General features: G+C 41.2%; 1 protein-coding gene across 1 annotated transcript in view; it reads right to left on the bottom strand.

Annotated features, from left to right (window-relative positions):
* Positions 1-19,291: 19,291 nt before the first annotated feature.
* The window catches only part of LOC109875462 (potassium voltage-gated channel subfamily KQT member 3), a 51,313-nt gene continuing 47,880 nt past the window's right edge, over positions 19,292-22,724 (bottom strand). The window contains exon 13 of the mRNA XM_031809665.1: positions 19,292-20,095. Within this exon, the coding sequence (XP_031665525.1) occupies positions 19,292-20,095 (804 nt within the window). The remainder of the gene's footprint in view (positions 20,096-22,724) is intronic.

Genomic DNA, 22,724 nt, shown 5'->3' on the forward strand with positions numbered 1-22,724 from the left:
TAATTTGCAAATAAATTCATAAAAAATCCTACAATGTGATTTTCTTTTCTCATTTTGTCTGTCATAGTTGAAGTGTACCTATGATGAAAATTACAGGCCTCTCTCATCTTTTTAAGTGGGAGAACTTGCAAAATTGGTGGCTGACTAAATACTTTTTTGCCCCACTGTATATATTTTTATTTCCCAGTATCTTATTTTTATCGTCCCATCATTCATAGTCTCTCTTAACAACAAACAGAGCTTACCTCTGAATCCTCAGCCTGAATTATGCCAGCGACAGTTTGTCACTTCAAACACCCATGGCTTGTGAAACAAGCTTTTCTCCCCCACTGCAGGATGGCAAAGCCTGGCAGCAGACTAGACTGGCACTTCACGGAGCTCTACGTCAGCGGGCACAGGATGGGCAGACATAGTGAGAGAGCACCAAGCCCAGTCCTGTTGGGGTCCTAACAGTTGTCCTGTGAATAGCTGTAACAAGCTGCTGGTCAAATCTAAATCTGATGTCATTGGTCACATTTTTTATTTATTTCACCTTTATTTAATCAGGTAGGCTAGTTGAGAACAAGTTCTCATTTGCAACTGCGACCTGGCCAAGATAAAGCGTAGCAATTCGACACATACAACAACAGAGTTACACGTGGAATAAACAAAATATACAGTCAATAATACAGTAGAACAAAAGAAAACAAAAAGTCTATATACAATGTTTAGCAGATGTTATTGGTCACATACACGTTTAGCAGATGTTATTGGTCACATACACATGTTTAGCAGATGTCATTGGTCACATACACATGTTTAGCAGATGTCATTGGTCACATACACATGTTTAGCAGATGTTATTGGTCACATACACATGTTTAGCAGATGTTATTGCGGGTGTAGCAATGTTTCTAGCTCCAACAGTGCAGTAGTATGTAACAATTCACCGAGAGTTTGTAAAGTCCTGGTTTAAATGAAACAGACAGATTTCCCAGCTCACAATTCGTCGAATCCAAGTTTATTTGCGAGAGGTCTCCCAATCATATCATGTACAGTGGTTTATATATCTCCCATTTCATCATAAATGTCCCTCCTCCTCTCAGACAATGACAATATAGTATACAAGTCTTCTCCTACTCATACATTGCTTATCACATCCTGCCACATGTTACACAATCTACTGCAAGCCCAAGGTTTCTCCCCTCCCTAGGTGGGGCGACTTCCTTCCCTGTCACAAGTTGTCTGCCACAGTCCCTCCTCCTTATGGACAAACATTCTTCATCATTATACAGAGACAGGGTAGAATTGTTAGATATAGTCCTATCATTACTTTAAATGTTTACATAATTTAGTCATTATACATAAAATTCATAACAAAGCCGCCTAGTGATGGCTGTTTAACAGTCTGATGGCCTTGAGATAGAAGCTGTTTTTCAGTCTCTCGGTCCCAGCTTTGATGCACCTGTACTGACCTCGCCTTCTGGATGATAGCGGGGTGAACAGACAGTGGCTCGGGTGGTTGTTGTCCTTGAGGATCTTATTGGACTTCCTGTGACATCGGGTGCTGTAGGTGTCCTGGAGGGCAGGTAGTTTGCCCCCGGTGATGTGTTGGGCATACCGCACCACCCTCTGGAGAGTCCTATGGTTGCGGGTAGTGCAGTTGCCATTCCAGGAGGTGATAAAGCCAAACCGGATGCTCTCAATGGGTCATATGAGCCCGGGTGGCGGTGGAGGAAAAAGGAGTTAGAATGACGTGTAACAGTGGGCACTCGGTTTGGGGTGGCACTCAAATTCACTGGGCACAATTTCGTAATTGGCAGAGGGCCGAAATAAGCAATGGGGGGCCCTGGGACAGACGACTTATGGGAAAAGTCCAGGTAGCCTACTAACTTGTAAAATCTTCTGGCATGCAGTACACAAACTATTTACTTGGGAAAAGCTGTGCAAATAGATAACAAGGTTTAACAGATGTTATCTAGGTACTTGACCATTCATAAGCAATATTATTGAAGGAAAACGATCCAAACTAATTGTTGAATCTCAGCATAGATATGTTAACACTCTGAAACGATCTATGTTTAAAGGAGGTGGATCAGTGACCCAAGTTGCTCCCTGAGCCAATGTATGGGCTTTAGCGGGCTAAGGTATTCTTCTGGCACACAGGAGATCTGGGTTTAAATGTTATCAGTTACATTGTGCTGCGATTCAGCTGTCCTATGAGGAGGATGAGGTCAAAGGGTGACGTGTAATGTAGGTGGTTGGTGACCATCCTTGTGCAATGAGTGACTTTGTCTGAAAAGTTGCGCTGGCTTCCTGACTTGTACTTTTTTTGAAGTATACTTTCTCATTTTCTGACACTGATATCCAGTTGTCCATTTATCTATATGGGAACAAAACAAGGCAGTTATTACTATGCAATTGTGTGTGGAATTCTATTGCTAGATAGAACTTGATATAAACTCCAAACTGGTCCATTTTAAATGTCTCTTTATTAATAACTGGTCCAATTGAAAAGACAAAGGGAAACATAAAATATGTAAGAATATCATTTGCATATTATATATTTAAATCAAAATATTAAAAGTGGTCTAGTACAGAATAGAAAGTACAAGTCATTTAAAAAAAACTGGAATGGGAAACCATGATACACAGCTCTGAAGGCCACTTGTGTAAGGTTAACATTTTCATAAGAAATGAGAGAACATCACACTGTAGACATGTCTATGTACATCCACATTTCCACACATAAGAGTTGAAGCACTTTATGGCATGAGAACGAATTGAGAGGGCAGTAGTGCTATGATAAATGAAGGCCACTAGTGTAACGTAACACTGTCACAGCAACATAATGCCTGCTGACTAACAACTGGATCGCCTTCATTAGGTAGGGGGGAAAAAAAGCATTCACGTCCATTGGGAGCATGTGTAGAACGTCTATCAGTGATTATGTCACAGTTTTGCAAGGCCATATAACAGCAAGTTAGGTTTTACCCAAAAATATATGAACATACACTGAGAACTTGGAACTGTAAAAGGGCAAGGCACAAATAATTCACAGCGTTCATAAGTACAGGTTATGCCAAATGTATACATCATGAGAAGTGCATTGCTTGGTATGCATTTAAAAGTCCAAATGGAGAACAAAACATGTATCACAGCAAGTACTACTGCCCTCTCGATTAATTCTTATGCCATGAAGTGCTTCTACTCTTCAATGTATAGAAGTTTGAATGTACATGTCCATATTGTGATAAATATGCAGAATAAAATACATATTTTAGACACCTTTTGTAAAAGGCCAAAAAAGGGTTAACTTATTGGTAAAGGGTTAACTTAATTTTATGTTCAAATCTCTTGTCATCCGTTACAGCATGAACAATATTCTGCGTTGTGTTTTACTGTTGGATAAGGTGCACATTTTGACATACGGACCAGGTATAGTTTTTGAAGATGGCTGTTAATCCAAATATCACTTCTGAGGAGGTGTGGAGCAAGTATGGCTTACGCCCAAACGCAAAACAACCCCAAGCCCCAAGCCCTGACCCCTAAACACTTGTACAGATCTGTGAGGATTGGACTGGTGTGAGCAATATGGTGAACATTTCACTTAGACAAAAAGAGGCCATTGTGGAACTCCACAAGTTTGTTTTGCGATTGGGCTTCACAGCTATACTTATGCAATGTTCCATGTCAAATTCACTAGGCACCCAACAACAACAAAAAAACTGATTGAAACAGGTAAGGGACTTAACTGAAGGTGTCCAATAAGAAACAGTTGTTTCCATTGCAAAAATGTTCTGTTGCAAAACATTGTGTGCCAGGTTTGGGTAGGTTACTTTCTAAATGTAACCCATTACTATTTACCTGTCAAATTGTAATCAGTAACATTTGGATTACCCAAACTCTAACGTTTTTACTTTCACTTACTTTTAGATTACTTTCCCCTTAGGAGGCATTCGACCATATCTATTGCTATTGCAGGATAAATCAATGTTAGAGTTTACACAGTTAACAATAAATGGATGTTACATTTTACTTTATGCGTTGGTTATGTAGGCTTTTTCTAACCCATTTCTTTATACTTTAATACAGATATTAGGTTATATATTTACATAAAATAAAACAAGTGTCAGATTTCCAATCCAAATCATTTAATACCCCTTTATTTTCAAGAATAAGACTTGGAAATATAAAACACATTCAGAAAGTATTAAGACCCCTTGACATTTTCCACATTTTGTTACGTTACAGCCTTAATCTAAAATGTATTAAATATTTTTTTCTCAATCTACACACAATACCCCATAATGACAAAGCGAAAACAGATTTTTAGACATTTTTGCAAATGCATCTGAAGTATCTTTTAATACATAAGTATTCAGACCCTTTGCTATGAGACATGAAATTGAGCTTGGTTGCATCCGGTTTCCATTGATCATACCCTACAACATGATTGGAGTCCACCGGTGGTAAATTCAGTTGATTGGACATGATTTGGAAATGAACACAACTGTCTATATAAGGTCTCACAGCATGTCAGAGTAAAAACCAAGCCATGAGGTCAAATAATTGTCCGTAAAGCTCCAAGGCAGGATTGTGTCGAGGCACATATCTGGGTGAGGGTACCAATTTTTTTCAGCATTAAAAATCCCTAAGAACACAGTGGCCTCCATCATTCTTAACCAGCAAGAACCTTCCTAGAGCTGGCCACCCGACCAAACTGAGCAATCGGGAGAGAAGGGCCTTGGTCAGGGAAGTGACCAAGAACCCGATGGTCACTCTGACAGAGCTTCAGAGTTCCCCTGTGGAGATGGGAGAACCTTCCAGAAGGACAACCATCTCTGCAGCACTCCACCAATCAGGCCTTTGTGGTAGAGTGGCCAGACGGAAGCCACTCCTCAGTAGTAGGCACATGACAGCCTACTTGGAATTTGCCAAAAGGCACCTAAAGACTTTCAGACCATGAGAAACTAGATTCTCTGGTCTGATGAAACCATGATTGAACTCTGGCCTGAATGCCAAGCGTCACGTCCGGAGGAAATCTGTCGCCACCCTACGATGAAGCATGGTGGTGGCAGAATCATGCTGTTTTAAGCGGCAGGGACTGGGAGACTAGTCAGGAATGAGGGAATGATGAACAGAGCAAAGTACAGAGAGTTCCTTGATGAAAACCTGCTCCAGAGTGCCCAGGACCTCAGACTGGGGCGATGGTTCACCTTCCAACAGGACACACAGCCAAGACAACGCAGGAGTGGCTTCGGGACAATTCTAAATGTCCTTAAGTCCGGATTGGAACCCGATCAAACATCTCTGGAGAGACCTGAAAATAGCTTTGCAGCGACACTCCCCATCCAACTTGACAGCGCTTGAGAGGATTTGCAGAGAAGAATGTGAGAAACTCCCCAAATACAGGTGTCAAGCTTGCAGCATCATACCCAAGACTCAAGGTTGTAATCAGTGCCAAAGGCACTTCAACAAAGTACTGAATACTTATGTAAATGTGATATTTCCGTTTTTTATTTCTAATCAATTTGAAAAAATGTCTACTTTTTGCTTTGTCATTATGGGATATTGTGTATAGATTGATGAGGGGAAAAAACATTGTAGATTAGCCAAATTGTTTTACCTGAGCATAACCCCAAAACAAATTAAACATCAGCCTCCTCTGTTTATGATTTTGTTGTCATGGAGGACTGGTTGGGCTCATTGCTTCAAGAGGAAAAATAAATGCTGCTCATGGAACGGCATGCTTTGAGCACTACCTTAAAGTGTTATTTGCATGTAAAAAATGAATGTCATATGCTGCAGTTGCTATACATTTTTTGTTGGTGACATTTTGATGACTCGATAATTTGCAGGTGTTAAGTCTATCAAAAGTGTGCGAATTTAGGCCTTATGGATTTACATTTTTTTATTAGATTGACCAAAAAAAGCGTCTTCATAAAGGAAACTAGGGCCTCCCGGATGGCGCAGAGGTCTAAGGCACTGCATCGCAGTGCTAGCTGTACCACCAGGACTCTGGGTTCGAGCCCAGGCTCTGTCGCAGCCGGCCGCGACCGGGAGGTCCATGGGGCGACACACAATTGACCTAGCGTCGTCCGGTTTAGGGAGGGTTTGGCCGGTAGGGATAACCTTGTCTCATCTCGCGGTAGCGACTCATGTGGCGGGCCGGGCGCGGTGCACGCTAACCAGGTCGCCAGGCGCACGGTGTTTCCTCCGACACATTGGTGCGGCTGGCTTCCGGTTTGGATGCGCGCTGTAAGAAGCAGTGTGGCTAGGTTGGGTTGTGTTTCGGAGAAGGCATTGCTTTCAACCTTCGTCTCACCCGAGCCAGTACGGGAGTTGTAGCGATGAAACAAGATAGTGACTACTAACAATTGGATACCACAAATTTGGGGAGAAAAGGGGAAAAAAAAAAAAATGAAACTCATTTTTGACAGTATGGACCACAATAGGAGTTTAGAATGGATGAACTCCCTCAAACTGTTCTTCCGTAGGCTGGAATCCGTACTATGCAGCTGTTGCAAGAGCGCACATTTCACTGGCTGTCCAGGGGTCTCAAAAACAATTAATGATATGCAGATTAAACTTCTTCAATTCATTTGGGTTAAAATACACAGACATTTTGTGAACAGCCATCCCCAACAACCACAATCTAAGGCACAAACAGCTAAATGAGAGAGCAGCAGTGTGAGTCTATGTAGATATCAATAATAAGTCATGTCCATATCACCGGTTGACATCCCTTGAACTGTAGCCTACAAAAGCCTATTCCTTCATTTTTCCCGCGATCCATCAAATGCATGTGGTGTGTCATCATAGTAGTCTATGACTCTGGGACGGCATTATGGGCGGGCCTTAGGTTGCCTGGCCTGTCCTACCATACCTCCTTGCCCGTCCAAATAAATATTGATTTATTTGACCGAATCCGTGCTGAGAGAAAGACCATCAATATGTTAAAGCATCAGAGCGAGAGAAACAGCGCAACTCTGTCTCAATGTGTAGAGTATGTACACTACATGGACAAAAGTATGTGGACACTTTCAAATGAGTAGATTTAGCTATTTCAGCCACACCTGTTGCTGATAGGTGCACACATCCATTCAAACTTGATGAAATGGGAAATGGGTTTCCATGGCTGAGCAGCCGCACACGAGCCTAAGATCACAATGCGTAATGCCAAGCGTCAGCTGGAGTGGTTAAAGCTCACCGCCATTGGATTCTAGAGCAGTGGACACACGTTCTCTGGAGTGAGGAATCCTGCTTCACCATCTGGCAGTCCAACAGACAAATCTGGGTTTGGCGGATGCCAGGAGACCTTCCCCAATGCATAGTGCCAACTGTAAAGGCTGGTGGAGGAGGAATAATGGCCTGTTTTTCATGTTCGGGCTAGGCTCCTTAGTTCCAGTGCAGGGAAATCTTAACGCTACAGCATACAATGACAATCTAGCATTTCTGTTTCAGCATGACAATGCCCCCATCCACAAAGCAAGGCCCATACAGAAATGGTTTGTCGAGATCGGTGTGGAAAAGCTTGCACAGAGCCCTGACCTCAACACCATCGAACACCTTTGGGATGAATTGGAACGCCGACTGCGAGCCAGGCCTAATCTCCCAACATCAGTGCCGACCTCTAATGCTCTTGTGGCTAAATGGAAGCAAGTCCCTGCAGCAATGTTCCAACAGTTTGTGAGAAGCCTTCCCAGAAGAGTGGAGGCTGTTGAAGCAGCAAAGGTAGGACCGACTCCATATTATTGCCAATGATTTAGGAATGATATTTTCAATGAGCATGTGTCCACATACACTACATGGCAAAAAGTATCTGATGCTATCTGGACCAAAATACTATGATACCATTTCTGACATGGGCTACATATAGAGGGGGCGCTGTTTCGCTCGCTCGGATGCTTTCTCTGGTGAAATCGTTTTAACAGAGAGGAAGAGGTTACGCGAGAGGGCTCACTCTCGCCAATATCTGTCCAGAATAAGCCCAAATTGCCCAATATGTTTCTATGGGCATAATATGCAGATCTAAGCTTGTCGCCTACCTTCCCGCCTTTGGGACAAAGTCTCCCATTGTTAGGGCAGAGTCATGAGCGGCTCGTCATGAAATACAGATCTTTGGTTTCAGCCTCTTGCAAATTGGAAAGTTGGCGGGTGCATAGTGCACTGTTAGGATGCTGGATTGTCCTAAAGTAAATTGATGTTTTGCCAAAATTATATAATTACTCCTGTCAACAACAAAAAACTTTATCACGTAACATAATAGGTATAGCTGATTGAGTTGCGGTTGTCAGTGAAAAGCGTCTAAAATGTGTGAAGATAATGTGTCTTGAGTATAATTTTTTATGTTGCATCAAGAAGTAGGGGAGGGGAGTGTGACTTAGATATGGTGCGTCTCCCGAATGCATCCATATGTAGGAAAGTGCCCATTTGGCAATGTCTGATTGTCTTAATTCACCACAAACACCACTAATAATGTAAGCTGAGTTTGTAATTTTTTCTTCAACTCACACAGTAAGTCAACAGTTTTTTATAAACATCCATTGCGCATGATAGTCCCTCACTACTTAAAAATCTTTCCAACACTTCCGGCCTCGATATTCACCAAGCCTCGGTGTGAAAGAGCAAAATTTTATTATCTGATGATCCCATGCATCCAGTGGAAACATAATAACAAAAAAACAGCTGTCTGTCCTGATTTCACTGTCGCAGGAATCTCTGAGGCTAGTCGATACAATATTGGAAGTTCGCTAGCGGCTGGCCGGACTCTGTGATGATTTGATACAATGCTGTACTTCACTATAATAACTCAAGTCAAGACTTAGAAAAGGAGACAGGCGGAGTTGAGAGATTAATGTGATTGAAAGAACCAGAATTTATCAGGATATATTTTTACTGTTTTTTTTTGTCGACTTTAGGCCTATGTATTTTACTTAGTTGACAATTGAAGTTAGGCCTAGTGCTGTATTGGCATAAACGGCATTGCCATAAGCTGCATTCCCATAAACTATTTGAGTTCTATGCTCTCATTCCTTTAGCCGCCAATGGATCACTGTGTATCAATGTGTTCATATTGAGGCTGGTGCTCTCGCCTCAGTTGAATTTAAACTTTTACATCAGATTATGATTAACCACGTGACAATTATTTGGTGAAACGAAAACGTTATTACACCAATTTACAAAAATTGTGAACGGGTGCTCACCTAGGGGAAATCAAAGGCCGATCCAACTGATTTGTTCTGGCGACGGCCCTGCTCTTACTTGTAGTCAGACTCGCTCAGGTGGAACAAACTTAAATAGCCACTGAATACACCGATTGGCATGTGTGTTTTTCTGTTGTTCATTAGATTTCAGTCTTGGAGGTGTTTCCTGACTGATTCCACATTTAGTTGAATATGCTTGTCCCCCATGAGCCACTGTAGACGCGGAAGCCCATTTCACATCATAAAAATAATCAGAATGAATCTAAAAGACGTTTGTAATTAATTTAGACGTTTTTGCCGAGGACATTTTAGTTGCTCAATTTTACACCCAACTACAGTGTTTGCTGCAGTATTTCTCAAGTAAAAGAATGCACAATGTGTTGTTTTACATAAACAAAGAGTTGCTGGGCAGGTCTGTCTTACTGTCTATGCTATTGGATAGAGAGAAATCACCACAGCTTCCCCCCCATGTTAGTGGGCATATGGACATCGTCAAATCAAAACTCAACCTTAATATTAGACGAGACTGACTTTATGACCAAAATGATCCTACATGTTGTAGTCAATTTTGACACAATACCTTATTCTGGCTTGAATCTTTGCCACACAGGCCGTTTTCAAAAGGATTGTTTGCTTTTTAAAGGCAGTCGCTCTTTAAATTTGCATCTTTTTTTCAATGCTGATTTTGAATATCACTGAGAAAACTGAAAGGTGTCATAAATACTCCCCCCCCCCCCCCACAAACATCCTTAATGAATTTAAAAGTAATCCTAAAAGTAGTTTTTCAAAAGGATCTGTAATCTGATTACAATATTTTAGCTGGTAATGAAATACAGTTATTTTATCCATAACTCCCCAACCCTGGGTGTGGACTAATAAATACAATCAAACCCAGTTCTGACTTCACTTGAGTTCCTTGACTGTCCAGCAACACGAGGTCGAACTTTCAGCTAGCGCATTTTACAATTCAACAGTGTCTTCCACAGTCTTTCAAAAACATCGATTTCTGGTTACGTCCAATTAACAAAACACAAAATCCATGTGAATACAAAAGGTGGTTGAAACCCCTGATTGTCAAATAAAATGTTAAACGGTATCTCCCGAACTCCAATGCCAAAAGCAGGCATCTAGACAGTCAAGTGACAGACTATTGTAGTCTTTCACACAATTTGGTTTTCATACTTCAAGGGCATTCAAAACTGCATCAATGAAATACATTAAAGATGATCAAAACCTCTAGAATGCAACGTGTGATAGGCTTACACACAATAACTCACAGGGTCATACATGTGAACATTAGAAAGTTCAAGATTTAGCTTAAGCAATCGACAATTAACATCGTCGACGCATTGCACGTAATCAAAGACTACATGTTAGCTCTTCCCATCACATAACCCGGTGCATCTATGCTAACGTCACCAGGTGGCCATGAATATTTCCGGTTCAAATTCCGTATCAGCCAATTAAAATTGTTGACATAGTTGGCCATGATAGAACACCTTTCCTATTCGCCCTACTTAAACCTATTTGTCTATGCATTATTTGAATCGAGCATCAAGGTCCAACAGTGAAAGTTTTTTCCTTAACAAAAAAGATTGTCACAAGGGGGCGAGAACCCAATGATAACAATGGTATATAACAGCTATATGACATGTCCATAAAGGTTCTTTGACTTTTGTTAAATGATATACACTACCGTTCAAAAGTTTGGGGTCACTTAGAAATGTCCTTGTTTTTGAAAGAAAACTTTTTTTTTGTCCATTAAAATAACATCAATCTGATCAGAAATACAGTGTAGACATTGTTAATGTTGTAAATGACTATTATAGCTGGAAACTGCAGATTTTTTTATGGAATATCTATATAGGCGTACAGAGGCCCATTACCAGTAACCATCACTCCTGTATTTCAATGGCACGTTGTGTTAGATAATCCAAGTTTATAATTTTAAAAAGACTAATTGATAATTAGAAAACCCTTTTGCAATTATGTTACGACAGCTGAAAACTGTTATACTGATTAAAGAAGCAATACAACTGGCCTTCTTTAGACTAGTTTGAGTATCTGGAGCATCAGCATTTGTGGGTTCGATTACAGGCTCAAAATGGCCAGAAACAAAGACCTTTCTTCTGAAACTCGTCAGTCTGTTCTTGTTCTGAGAAATGAAGGCAATTCCATGCGAGAAATTGCCAAGAAACTGAAGATCTCGTACAACGCTGTGTACTACTCCCTTCATAGAACAGCGCAAACTGACTAACCAGAATAGAAAGAGTGGGAGGCCTCGTTGCACAACTGAGCAAGAGGACAAGTAGATTAGAGTACACATTAAATGTGGAATAATACTTTCTGAAGGTGTTAACAGTAAACTGCAGAGCAAATCTAAATCCATGACTGCTGTTATCAGCTGGCATTGTGAAATTATTTTGCAATATTATCAATATCAAATCACTCATTCTGTTATATATGTATCAAATGATGATGCCAGAGTCTAATCAATGATCTTAAAATGAAAAGTCTGCCTTAGGGGCACTAAGACCGCACTCAACAAGCTGTTTTAGGCCATAAGCAAACAAGAAAATGCCCCACCAGAGGCGGCGCTCCAAGTGGCCGGGAACTTTAATGCAGGGAAACAAATCAATTTTACCTCATTTCTATCAGCGTGTTAAATGTGCAACCAGAGGAAAAGAAAACTCTAGACCACCTTTACTCCACACACAGAGATGTGTACAAAGCTCTGCCTTGCCTTCAATTTGGCAAATCTGACCACAACTATCCTCCTGATTCCTGCTTACTGGCAAAAACGAAAGCAGGAAGTACCATTGACTCACTCAATAAGGAAGTGATCAGATGACACAGATGCTAAGCTACAGGACTGTTTTGCAAGCACAGACTGGAATATGTTCTGGGATTCTTCTGATGGCATTGAGGATTACACCACATCAATGACGTCGTCCACACAGTGACTGTACATACATACCCCAACCAGAAGCCATGGATTACAGGCAACATCCGCACTGAGCTAAAGGGTAGAGGTGCCGCTTTCAAGGAGTAAAATCTAACCCGGACGCTGATAAGAAATCCCGCTTTGCCCTCCGACAAACTATCAAACAGGCAAAGTGTCAATACAGGACTAAGATTGAATCGTACTACACCGGCTTTGACGCTCATCGGATGTGGCAAGGCTTGCAAACTATTACGGACTAAAAAGGGAAGCACAGTCGCGAGCTGCCCTGTGACACGAGCCTACCATGAAGTGCTTTCAAAGGCTGGTCATGGCTCACATCAACACCATTATCCCAGGAACCCTAGACCCACTCGAATCTGCATACCGCTCCAACAGATTCACAGATGATGCAGTCTCTATTGCACTCCACATTGCCCTTTCCCACATGGACAAAAGGAACACCTATGTGAGAATGCTATTCATTGACAACAGCTCAGCGTTCAACACCATAGTGCCTTAAAAGCTCATCACTAAGCTAAGGACCCTGGGACTAAACACCTCTCTCTGCAACTGGATCCTGGACTTCCTGACGGGCCGCCCCCAGGTGGTGAGGGTAGGTAACAACACATCTGCCAATCTGATCCTTAACACGGGGGCCCCGTGGTGTGTGCTCAATCCCTTCCTGTACCTCCTGTTCACCCATGACTGCATGACCAAGGACGACTCCAACACCATCATTAAGTTTGCCGATGACAACAATGGTAGGCCTGATCACCGACAACGATGAGACAGCCTATAGGGAGGTCAGAGATCTGGCAGTGTGGTGCCAGGATAACAACATATCCCTCAACATAATCAAGACAAAGGAGATGATTGTGGACTATAGGAAAAGGAGGACCGAGCACGCCCCCATCCTCATCGACAGGACTGTTGTGGAGCAGGTTGAGAGCTTCAAGATCCTTGGTGTCCACATCACCAACAAACTAGAATGGTCCAAATACACCAAGACAGCCGTGAAAAGACCACGACAAAACCTATTCCCCCTTAGGAGACTGAAAAGATTTGGCATGGGTCCTCAGATCCTCAAAAGGCTCTACAGCTGCACCATCGAGAGCATCCTGGTTGCATCACTGCCTGGTATGGAAACTGCTCGGCCTCCGACTGCAAGGCACTACAGAGGGTAGTGTGTACGGCCCAGTACATCACTAGGCCCTAAAAATTGTCAAAGACTCCAGCCAGCCTAGTCATAGACTGTTCTCTCTGCTACCACACGGCAAGCAGTACCGGACTGCCAAGTCTAGGTCCATAAGGCTTCTAAACAGCTTCTTCCCCCAAGCTCCTGAACAGCTAATCAAATGGCTAACCAGACTATTTGTATTGTCCCCCATCTTTTCGCTGCTGCTTCTCTCTGTTTATTATCCATTCTAAGTCACTTCACCTCTACCTACATACCTACGACTATTATTAGTTATTTTTCTTCTTTATTTTTATTTACAGTTTATTTGAGTAAATAGTTTAACACTTATTTTTCTTAAAACTGCATTGTTGGATAAGGGCTTGTAAGTAAGCATTTCACTGTTGCATTTGGCGCATGTGACAAATACAATTTGATCTGATTTTGATTTGAAGACTATGGATTGATAGTAATACCAACAGCATTTTTTACTGAATTCAATAGTCTTGAATTTGACAAAGATGTGCTCACATCAGTTATTCAATTTAATTTAGTTAGCTTGTCAGAAGTAACAGTTGCTAAAATATGATTTGTATATGGAATTTTGTTGTAGATCCATTAAAACTCTCCTTGATTGTAAGCATACAAGCACTATTTGGTGAATGGGTAAATCCCAAAGCTGTTCCAGGACTTGCTGTGATTACTCAAATCTGAATTGGATGAATTGTCTTTCTGCCGACGTGATGGACAAGATTCACAAATCAACTCAAAAAGATCATCCAATTCAGGAGCTGTTTCAATAACATTGTCTACAAACGTATTAATTACATTTACAAAACAAAATGGACACTAAAATTTTGCAAATAGTGAGGGATGTGTTCTACTGAAACCTAGAAAAATTATTGCTTTTGAGAAAGTATATATTTTTAAAAACTGTGTTTGCCCATTTTAATGGACATCTATTTCAGTAAGGTACTTACTTTATTAGCCAGAAATGATTTGAAGGCGCAATGCAGAGCTGGTACTGTACATCGTTGATCAATAAACCTATTCTTATTTCCTGTATTATCTCACAGACAGTGACTGTATTATCTCACAGACAGTGAAGTGTTATGCGATATTATAGGCGTGACTATAGTATGGGATTGGTTTAAACTCCATGTTAAATAAAAAATCTCCCTAAAGTTTATCTAAGCCAGTATTACATCAATGTCGATGAAACTTCATAAATTACCCTTATCGGAGGTACACAACACTCCCCCGCCTCTAGTCATGAGCCGTTCAGCCCTTACCGAAAACCACATACCGGCCATTAGGGCCATTAGCATTAGGAAAAAATATTATATTTATTGAGGATGAAAAGGGCAGTTTTTATGGAGCAGTGTGGATAAAGGTCAAATTTGGAGTACAGTGGCAATTCCCATCCTTGCATTGAGGTACATTTTCTGACCAATATCTCACGCCGGGTCCACGGAGTCTTAATGTAACAGATTGCGTTCCGACCCCAGTGCATCTCAGTGTAAACAAGCGTAACGGTAGGGTCGGTATCTTCTGGCACGACCCGATTAGCTCAAGATCTAGGCGTCGGATAAGAACGAGAATGCAGTGTACATAAAGTGACCACTAGACTTGCTCCCTTTCGGACTGACTATGTTTGTAGGTGCAACAGTTCTGATTCAATTGATAATTTATCACTCTCACGTGTCAATAGAGAAACAAGGAGGTGCTAACTTTTTGTAGCATTTCTAACAATGCTAACATATTTTTCAACTTAATCTCAGAGTTGTATCTAAAACCGGGCCCAGCAACTAGGTTGCTCAGCAACTCAATAACACAGCTGGCCGGCTGTACCAAGCAAAATAAGTGTTGGAAAACAAACCTAGGCTACTGTAGATATGTTGGTATTCAAGCTGAGGTTAATCAATAAATGCATACAGATAATTGTCTAACATGAAAAAATAGGTTGGTTGTTATCAGTGATCTGTTTCCAATTTGATAAGCCAAATGAATGTGGTTTTGTAGTTGTAGATAGCAAGCTATCTAATGTAACGTTATACCAGTCAGACAAGAGCTAATGTTGGCTAGGTCGCTAACCAACAAGCAAGTAAAGCGAGCTAGCTAATTTTTTTGCCAAGGAAGGTTTTTCATATAAGACTGACGTCATCTGTGTAAACTGCTGACCTATCCAGCTTGCAATGATGAATCGGCCCAGAAGCGGCCCTCTTCCGAGGGGCTGGAACTGATTGAATCGGCCCAGAATCAGCCCAAGTACATCAGGCCGTTTCCACCTACCGGAATTCAGCCAGATTTGCTGGCATCTTACTAGAATCCCGTTTTATCTATAGAAATTATACTCATTCACAACTTTTGAAAATAATTTAATTTATCTTTTATTTTTATTTTTTGTTACCCCCTTTTCGTCAAATCCAATTGTCTTGTCCCATCGCTGCAACTCCCGTACGGCCTCGGGTGAGGCGAAGGTCGAGAGCACCAATTTGCAGGAGGAAACACCTGGAATCACCTGGTGACTGTGTCAGCATGCATGCGCCTGGCCCGCCACAGGAGTCACTACAGCGCAATGGGACAAGGACCTCCCGGCCGGCCAAACCCTCCCCTAACCCGGACGATGCTGGGCCAATTGTGCATCGCCTCATGGGTCTCCTTATCACGGCCGGCACGGGTATCGAACCAGCATCTGTAGACTGCTGTGCTACTCGGGACCCCATCCAAAGTTTTTGATGCTTATCAATTGCCTGGCACAAAGTATATATTTTTTTAAATACTACTTGAACAGGACTTAAAGAATTTAAGTTAAATGTACATTTTTTTTTTTGATCACAGAAACAATGAGGAAATATGGAAAAATAAATAAATAATGAAATGTTAATTATATAAAGCAGCCTGTGAAATCCTTTGCCAGAAAGTAGCCACAATTGGCCAGATCCCTAATTAATATATTTGGTCCAGATAACTCACGCCCGAGCTCAATCCCCGCATCCTAGCCATAAGTAATACTGCCGAAGGCCACATGACGTTGGCCGAGTCTGACTCTCAGCCGGAATCGGCCCAGATCCACTGTGCTAGCTGGGTAGACACTTATTTAACCCCTTATTTTTGTCACTAAACAGTCTCCATCTATACTTCCATTTACTTTTTCAACTGGTACCAGGGGACCTTCAGACGAGTCTTGTGAGGCCTGTGGGCGTCCTACAGCAAAACAACCAACATGTTCGTGCGAGTCTCACCTTTACACAGAAGGGTCCTATTAGTGTGTAGCCCAAACTGTGCGGACGCTACAGACAGAAGTTGGCAGATCGGCTGTACCGACTTCAGACAAGTCTTAAGACGCTTGTGGGGGTCGTAGAGCAAAACAGAGAACACCATCATGTTCAGGAGAGTCTCTTCTTCCCATAGAGTGGTCATAATAGTTTGGACGCTAGAGTCGATTTTGTGAGAAGCCTGATTTTCTGGATGTTTCATGGTCTGACAAACACTTCTCTTGCTCTGTCACCTGTCACCAAGTGTTACATAGATATCTCCAGCTCAAACTGACAGATTTCTATGTGGATTTTATTAACACTAATTAGATTTCCGCAGGGGCGCAGACATCGACCTTAGGGTGTTAAAGGGCTACAGGCAGCAGAACAGGATTTAAACCAGCAACCCTTGCAGTTATGCAAGCACATCACCTGTGGCATAAAGGCTGATCTTTTGGCAGAGGCCAAATTAAAGGTTACAATAGCACTGCCAATATTTTAAGTTGAATGTGGTACAAATCACCTTATAGTGGGAGCACCAATTATAAGACTATGAATTACAGTAGGCTGTTTGAGAAGGTTTGAATCCTAAGCAAACTGCATACACATTGTTTGAAGTACAATATACCAACATAGCTAGTAGTAGGTCAAAGCTGTTAGCTGAAAAACCTTGGTAGAGCATGGATGGAGTAGGCATTGTGGTGCTCATGTGAATTTCCTTTCTTTTTCGGCGTCAGACCAATGTCTACTTCTCACTTAAAACATTGTTTAAAATTAACAATTCTTTTAATTTTGTATTTATGTCTTTAATCTGTTCAATTCAATCTATATTGTAAAATATAAACATGTAGATAAATAAACCTTTGAGTCTAAAATTTGGCAAGTCTTAAAGACTGTCTGGATGCTGTATGTCTGGTCGAGAAGATGTCACATAACTAGATTACAACCAGATAACGCCATTTTGTTTCATTCCAATACATTTTTGTTATCTGGCCAGATTACACTTCTCTGGTTGTTAAAAAGACGTTAGCAAAACTTCCTCGGACTAGGGCGTCATAAAAGACAGCATAAAGACGTAATTGCAAACACAAACAATTTTACCCACTGGATTAACATCTACAAATAAACTACATTTTCCATTTTTAACCAAAAAGAAAATAAACCATTTTGGAAAAACACTAAACTTTTGTGAGGGGGACATTTTTTTCACTTTTGTTCATATTTCTTCAAGTGATTCACAATCACTGTGATTTATTTGCCAATCTGCTCTCAGTAATATAATAAGACATTACACCATTTTTTCACTTATCGTTAAAGTTGACCTACATCATGCTACACTTGTCATTACATTCTGTGAAAATGTAATGATAGTATGTCAAATGAGAAAAGTGACTATGTAGATTATATATTTATGGTATTATTCTAGCTGTTTTCAGATATTGTACTATTTATATAGTGATTTGTCATAAGTCTAAGTACATACAATATTATTATGATTTTAAAAAATTATGGAATCAGAATTTGTGATGCAATCTTGCTAGATAACCGTTTATTCTAATCTAGACGTGGCATGTGCAAATTCACTTTAAGCCTATCTGCCAAATGATCTGTAACTTATAATAAAATCAGATCTGTAACTTATAATGCAAGAATTGGTTCTTACCATGCCTCATCACAGAACTTACTTGAGTTGTCCTGAATGTGTCATTACAAGTTTTTTAAAGATGCAAAAACTACTGTATGCCAAATAAATCTGTGGTGTGTCAAAGAGGAAGAGTTCTCTCTCATTTAAGGATAGTAGTGAATCAATGACTGATTTTATGTTTGAATGTATTTTTGATAGGAACTAAAACAACCTTTCAAAATCTGCAAAGCATGAATGAAGAAGGGGCATCCCTATATTGTCTATTGACAAAAAGGAAGCAGAAGTCTTTTGTCTCCGGCTTGTCATTCTTTTCCCAACTCACACATACATTAGTAAGCAACACATGTACTGTAAAGAATGAGACAGGAGACTTTTGTTAAAAATATTCAGGTCAACTGTCTGTAAATGGTGCATCATCATGCAAACCATGCAAAAAAAATTAAATGTATTTATATAAAAAAATAAGTATTACAAAAAATGACAGTATTTATAAGTACCATTCAAAATGGTTTTCTTTTTCCTGAAACCTGAACATTGCAGGCTCTACGACAAAAATAATGCATGCGGTACATGCAGTGCGGTTTGCTTTGCAGCGATAAAGGTTTGACGTATATATTTATATTAATGCTATATACTTTTTCATCTTAGCTTTATGTATGTTGTGATGAGTGCGCTGTACTGTACAAAGTCTGTTAACTATACAAACGGTGTCTTTTCTTTTCGTGTGTGTACGCAGTCTTGAGACCTTGGCTTTCTCTGGGCCATTGGGTCACACAATAAGTGTAGGGTGTAAACCAAAATGAGTCAGGTTTCAGTGTCAATTAAATCTGGATTGAATTAGGGTCTATGGGGATAAACGTCTATCCATACTGACTTGGGTGTAGAGACATGGATTTCACCCAAAATATTTGACATGTGCCGATTGAACTCGCACATGGCGTTGAGTTCAGTGATGTCCGTTTAACCCAAAGACGACTGGCTTTTAGAGGCATGGGCTTAGGGGCTTAAGGTTGTCGATTTGACTCAAACTAAATAAGGGTTGGTGAGGAGGTGTAAGATTAAGGAATAAAAATGGTGAGCGATTCAGGGCGGTGTGTTCCATACAGAATCAGGGAAGCCCTCTCCTGTGGATGACATGGGGAGTTGCCCCCCACCCCCGCTGGGCGTGAAGGGTTCCGTGTCGGTGTCTGTCTCCCCCTCTGCCAGGTAACGGCTGTCCCGCAACCTTCCCGACCCCCCTGCTGTCCCCAGCGTGGGGTCCTCCCTATCCTCGCGCTCCCCCGATATACTGAACCCGCTGGGTGAGCGCTCCAGCTCCTCGTGGTTCACAGAAAGCATGGATAGCGGCGAAGTGTCCGTCACCGCTCTCTGCCCCATGGTCCTGCCCAGCCCCAGCGTGAGGTGCTCCGTGTAGGGACTTTGTGGCCCATGCCCTCCATCCCGTCCAGCCACCTGGGTGTCCAGGAGTGAGCTGATGGGGAGTACGTTGGGCCGCTCTGTGAAGGTAGGGATCGGGGCTAGGTGGTGGCCAGGTGGGACTTGATGGTCAGGGGGGATGTAGCCACCCCCAGGCAGCCCCAGTCCCCCAACTCCTTCCGCCCCTCCAGCTGCAGCACTGGGCTCCCTGCGGCAGCTGTAGTAAGGCGTCACTTTGCTCACAGGCACCTGGTAGGACATTTGGGGGCATGTCTCGGTGTAGTTGAAGAAGACCTGGCGGATCTCAGTGTAGCCACAGCCCTCCTTGCTGTCAGAGCCTGTGTTGCCTGTCACATGGTCAAGGGGCTCCGTGGTCATGTGGGCGGCACCGGCCGAGTCCACCTGAAGGTGCTCAGTGTGCTGGATGTGCATGTCCACCAGAAAGTCCAGCTTCTTCTCCATGTCCTCCACCTGAGACCACACAACAGTTACTCACCTACATACTGGAACTACTACAATCCTACACTCTTTTTTTCCTAAAAGTTCCAAAAGGGTTCTACTGAGGGATAGGGTTCTACAAAGGTCAATTTTCATCTGAAGACACCTTTCTTGGAGACGAGGGTTCCTTGTAAGGCAACAGGTTCTACCTCAAATCTTTTTCATTCTAATAACTATTTTTGGAAGAAGGGCTTCTTTGATGATTTTTTGGAAGGATAGAAGGGTTCTACATATACATATTGTTTTCTCCTTTAAATAGTGACTGAGCATTAGTGCCTTAGCATCAGGAGTTTAAGTAATCTGATATGTTTAAGATAGGTGTGAGAATGTTTTAAAAACTATACCTATATGGGACTTTTTGTGCATGCCGCTGGTATTCCCTTAATCATTTTACATATACAGTACTGACATAGTGATATGATTTATGTCTTTCAAATTAGTATTTTATTGTGCAGAGAGTAGAGGAATTGAAGGGAGTATGAGTCAACCAGCAGTGTGTTGTATGGTACACAGCAAATTGGCTAAATTTGACATTGTGTTGATTTTTCCATCTAACATTTCTAGTGTTGATTCAGAAGTTAAATGAATTTAACACAGTGGTGTAAAATAATCCCAGTGTTGGTGTTAGAGATTCTCTGGTACTTTTGTATACTTTTTAGCCAGTAGTTTTGAAAGTAGTGCTTACGAGCCAAAAATTGCATACTACATCACACATGTGCCATTGCCTTCTCTTTCGCTCTGCTGTGTGTGCATCTTGCTAGCTGTCACTCAAATGGCAAGTGGCTGAACCTCATTGGCTGGAACTCGCATTGCTATTAGGCTGGCCCACGTGGAGGGAAAATTTAAGGGAAAATGGTGCTGTAGAGCTTCCAGTAAACAGTCACTTTTAAACTAGGGATAGCTCGTGCTCATAGATCATGCATGTATGAACTACACATTGACACATCCAGCCAAAAGCGTGAGGTTTAAAAATGTTTTACTAGTCGCCAAAGTTCCAGAGCATGTCTTTAATATCCAGAGTTGAGTGTGATTTTTACTATTTGCAGAGTAAAACTCTCAAACAATCGCCCATCACTATCATATTGCTCTATTGTAGGTTGATTTTCAGAATTGTTTGTTTCAAAATCTGTGTTTTTGCATGTACATTGAGTGGTTGATTAATCTTATGCTACAATAAATAAAAGAAATACTCTAAACTAATCAAATCTCTTAATAGTTGGACTGCACCTGCTACTGAGATGGTTGTTTCAGTTTAGATGAGTTAGGTAGTCTCATTACTCACACTTCTCTACCCCCCAGCAGTTATTCTGAATGCAGGTTGCGGGTGAATAAAAGTTCCAAATGTTGGATATCCTCACTCAGGCTGGATTCTAATAGGATCTAATAGGAATAACATATAACTTCACCAGCATAATGTGACTTGCAGACCTGATATGGCCTGTAAACCAGGAGTTTCCTCACACAACTGTGTTAGGGTACAACAAGGCCATCAAAGAAAGGCCTTATGATATATTATAGATTGTCATAATGAGTTTAAGGCTAATTAAAGGCTAATAAGGCTGTTGGAACCCTACATGGAGGGTTCAAGGAAGAACTCTTCAAAGATGAAAGGTTTATTGGTAGAACCCTTCTGAGAGGATTCTATGAAAAACAATCTACCTAGGGTTATTTGTAGAACCCTCTGCAAAGGGTTCTAAATAGCACCAAAAGGGTGTGGATGTGGAACACCAAAATGATGTGGAACACCGAAATGTAACACCAAAATGTTCCATATGCACAAAAAGCTTATTTCTCTCATTGTGTGCACAAATTTGTTTACATCCCTGTTAATTAGCATTTATTATTTTCTCTATTTCTCTACCATCAGTTTCATCAGCTGTCTGGATGTTTAAGACCAGCGACCCGGACAGCTGATGAAACGGAGGAGTATTTCAGTCTGCAATAAAGCCCTTTTGTGGGGTAAAACTCATTTTGATTGGCTGGGCCTGGTTCCCCAGTGAGTGAGTCTGGCTCCCCAGTGGATGGGCCTATGCCCTCCCAGGTCCACCCATAAAATACATAGATTAGGGCCTAATTTATTTATTTCAATTGTTATAAATAGATTATTGTATTCATTATTGTATTCATTTGTTTTTTTTTTATTTTTTTAAATATTTTTGAACTTTAGTTTATTCAGTAAATATTTTCTTAACTCTATTTTCTTAAAACTGCATTGTTTTTGTAAGTAAACATTTCACAGTAAGGTTGTACGTGTTGTGTTCTGGGAATGTGACATAACATTTTATTTGATTTTATATTCTTATATGAACTATATCTCAGTAAAAAAAATGAAATAGTTTCATGTTGTGTTTAGATTTTTGTTCAGTATAAATGGATTATTGTCTACCTGCCTCTCAATTTCCCTACCTATCTGCAATCTAATGTCCCAAAAATCTACATATCCTAACCTTCTTCTTCCATTCCATCCTTCCATTCCAAACTACTCCTCTGATAGAGTTCAGTATGTCAAATCAGAGGGCCTGTTGTCCGGGCCTCTGGCAGTCTCTATGGGGGTGCCACAGGGTTAAATTCTTGGGCCGACTTTCTTCTCTGTATACATCAA

This window comes from Oncorhynchus kisutch, linkage group LG30, assembly GCF_002021735.2.
Source record: "Oncorhynchus kisutch isolate 150728-3 linkage group LG30, Okis_V2, whole genome shotgun sequence".
Classification (NCBI taxonomy): domain Eukaryota; kingdom Metazoa; phylum Chordata; class Actinopteri; order Salmoniformes; family Salmonidae; genus Oncorhynchus; species Oncorhynchus kisutch.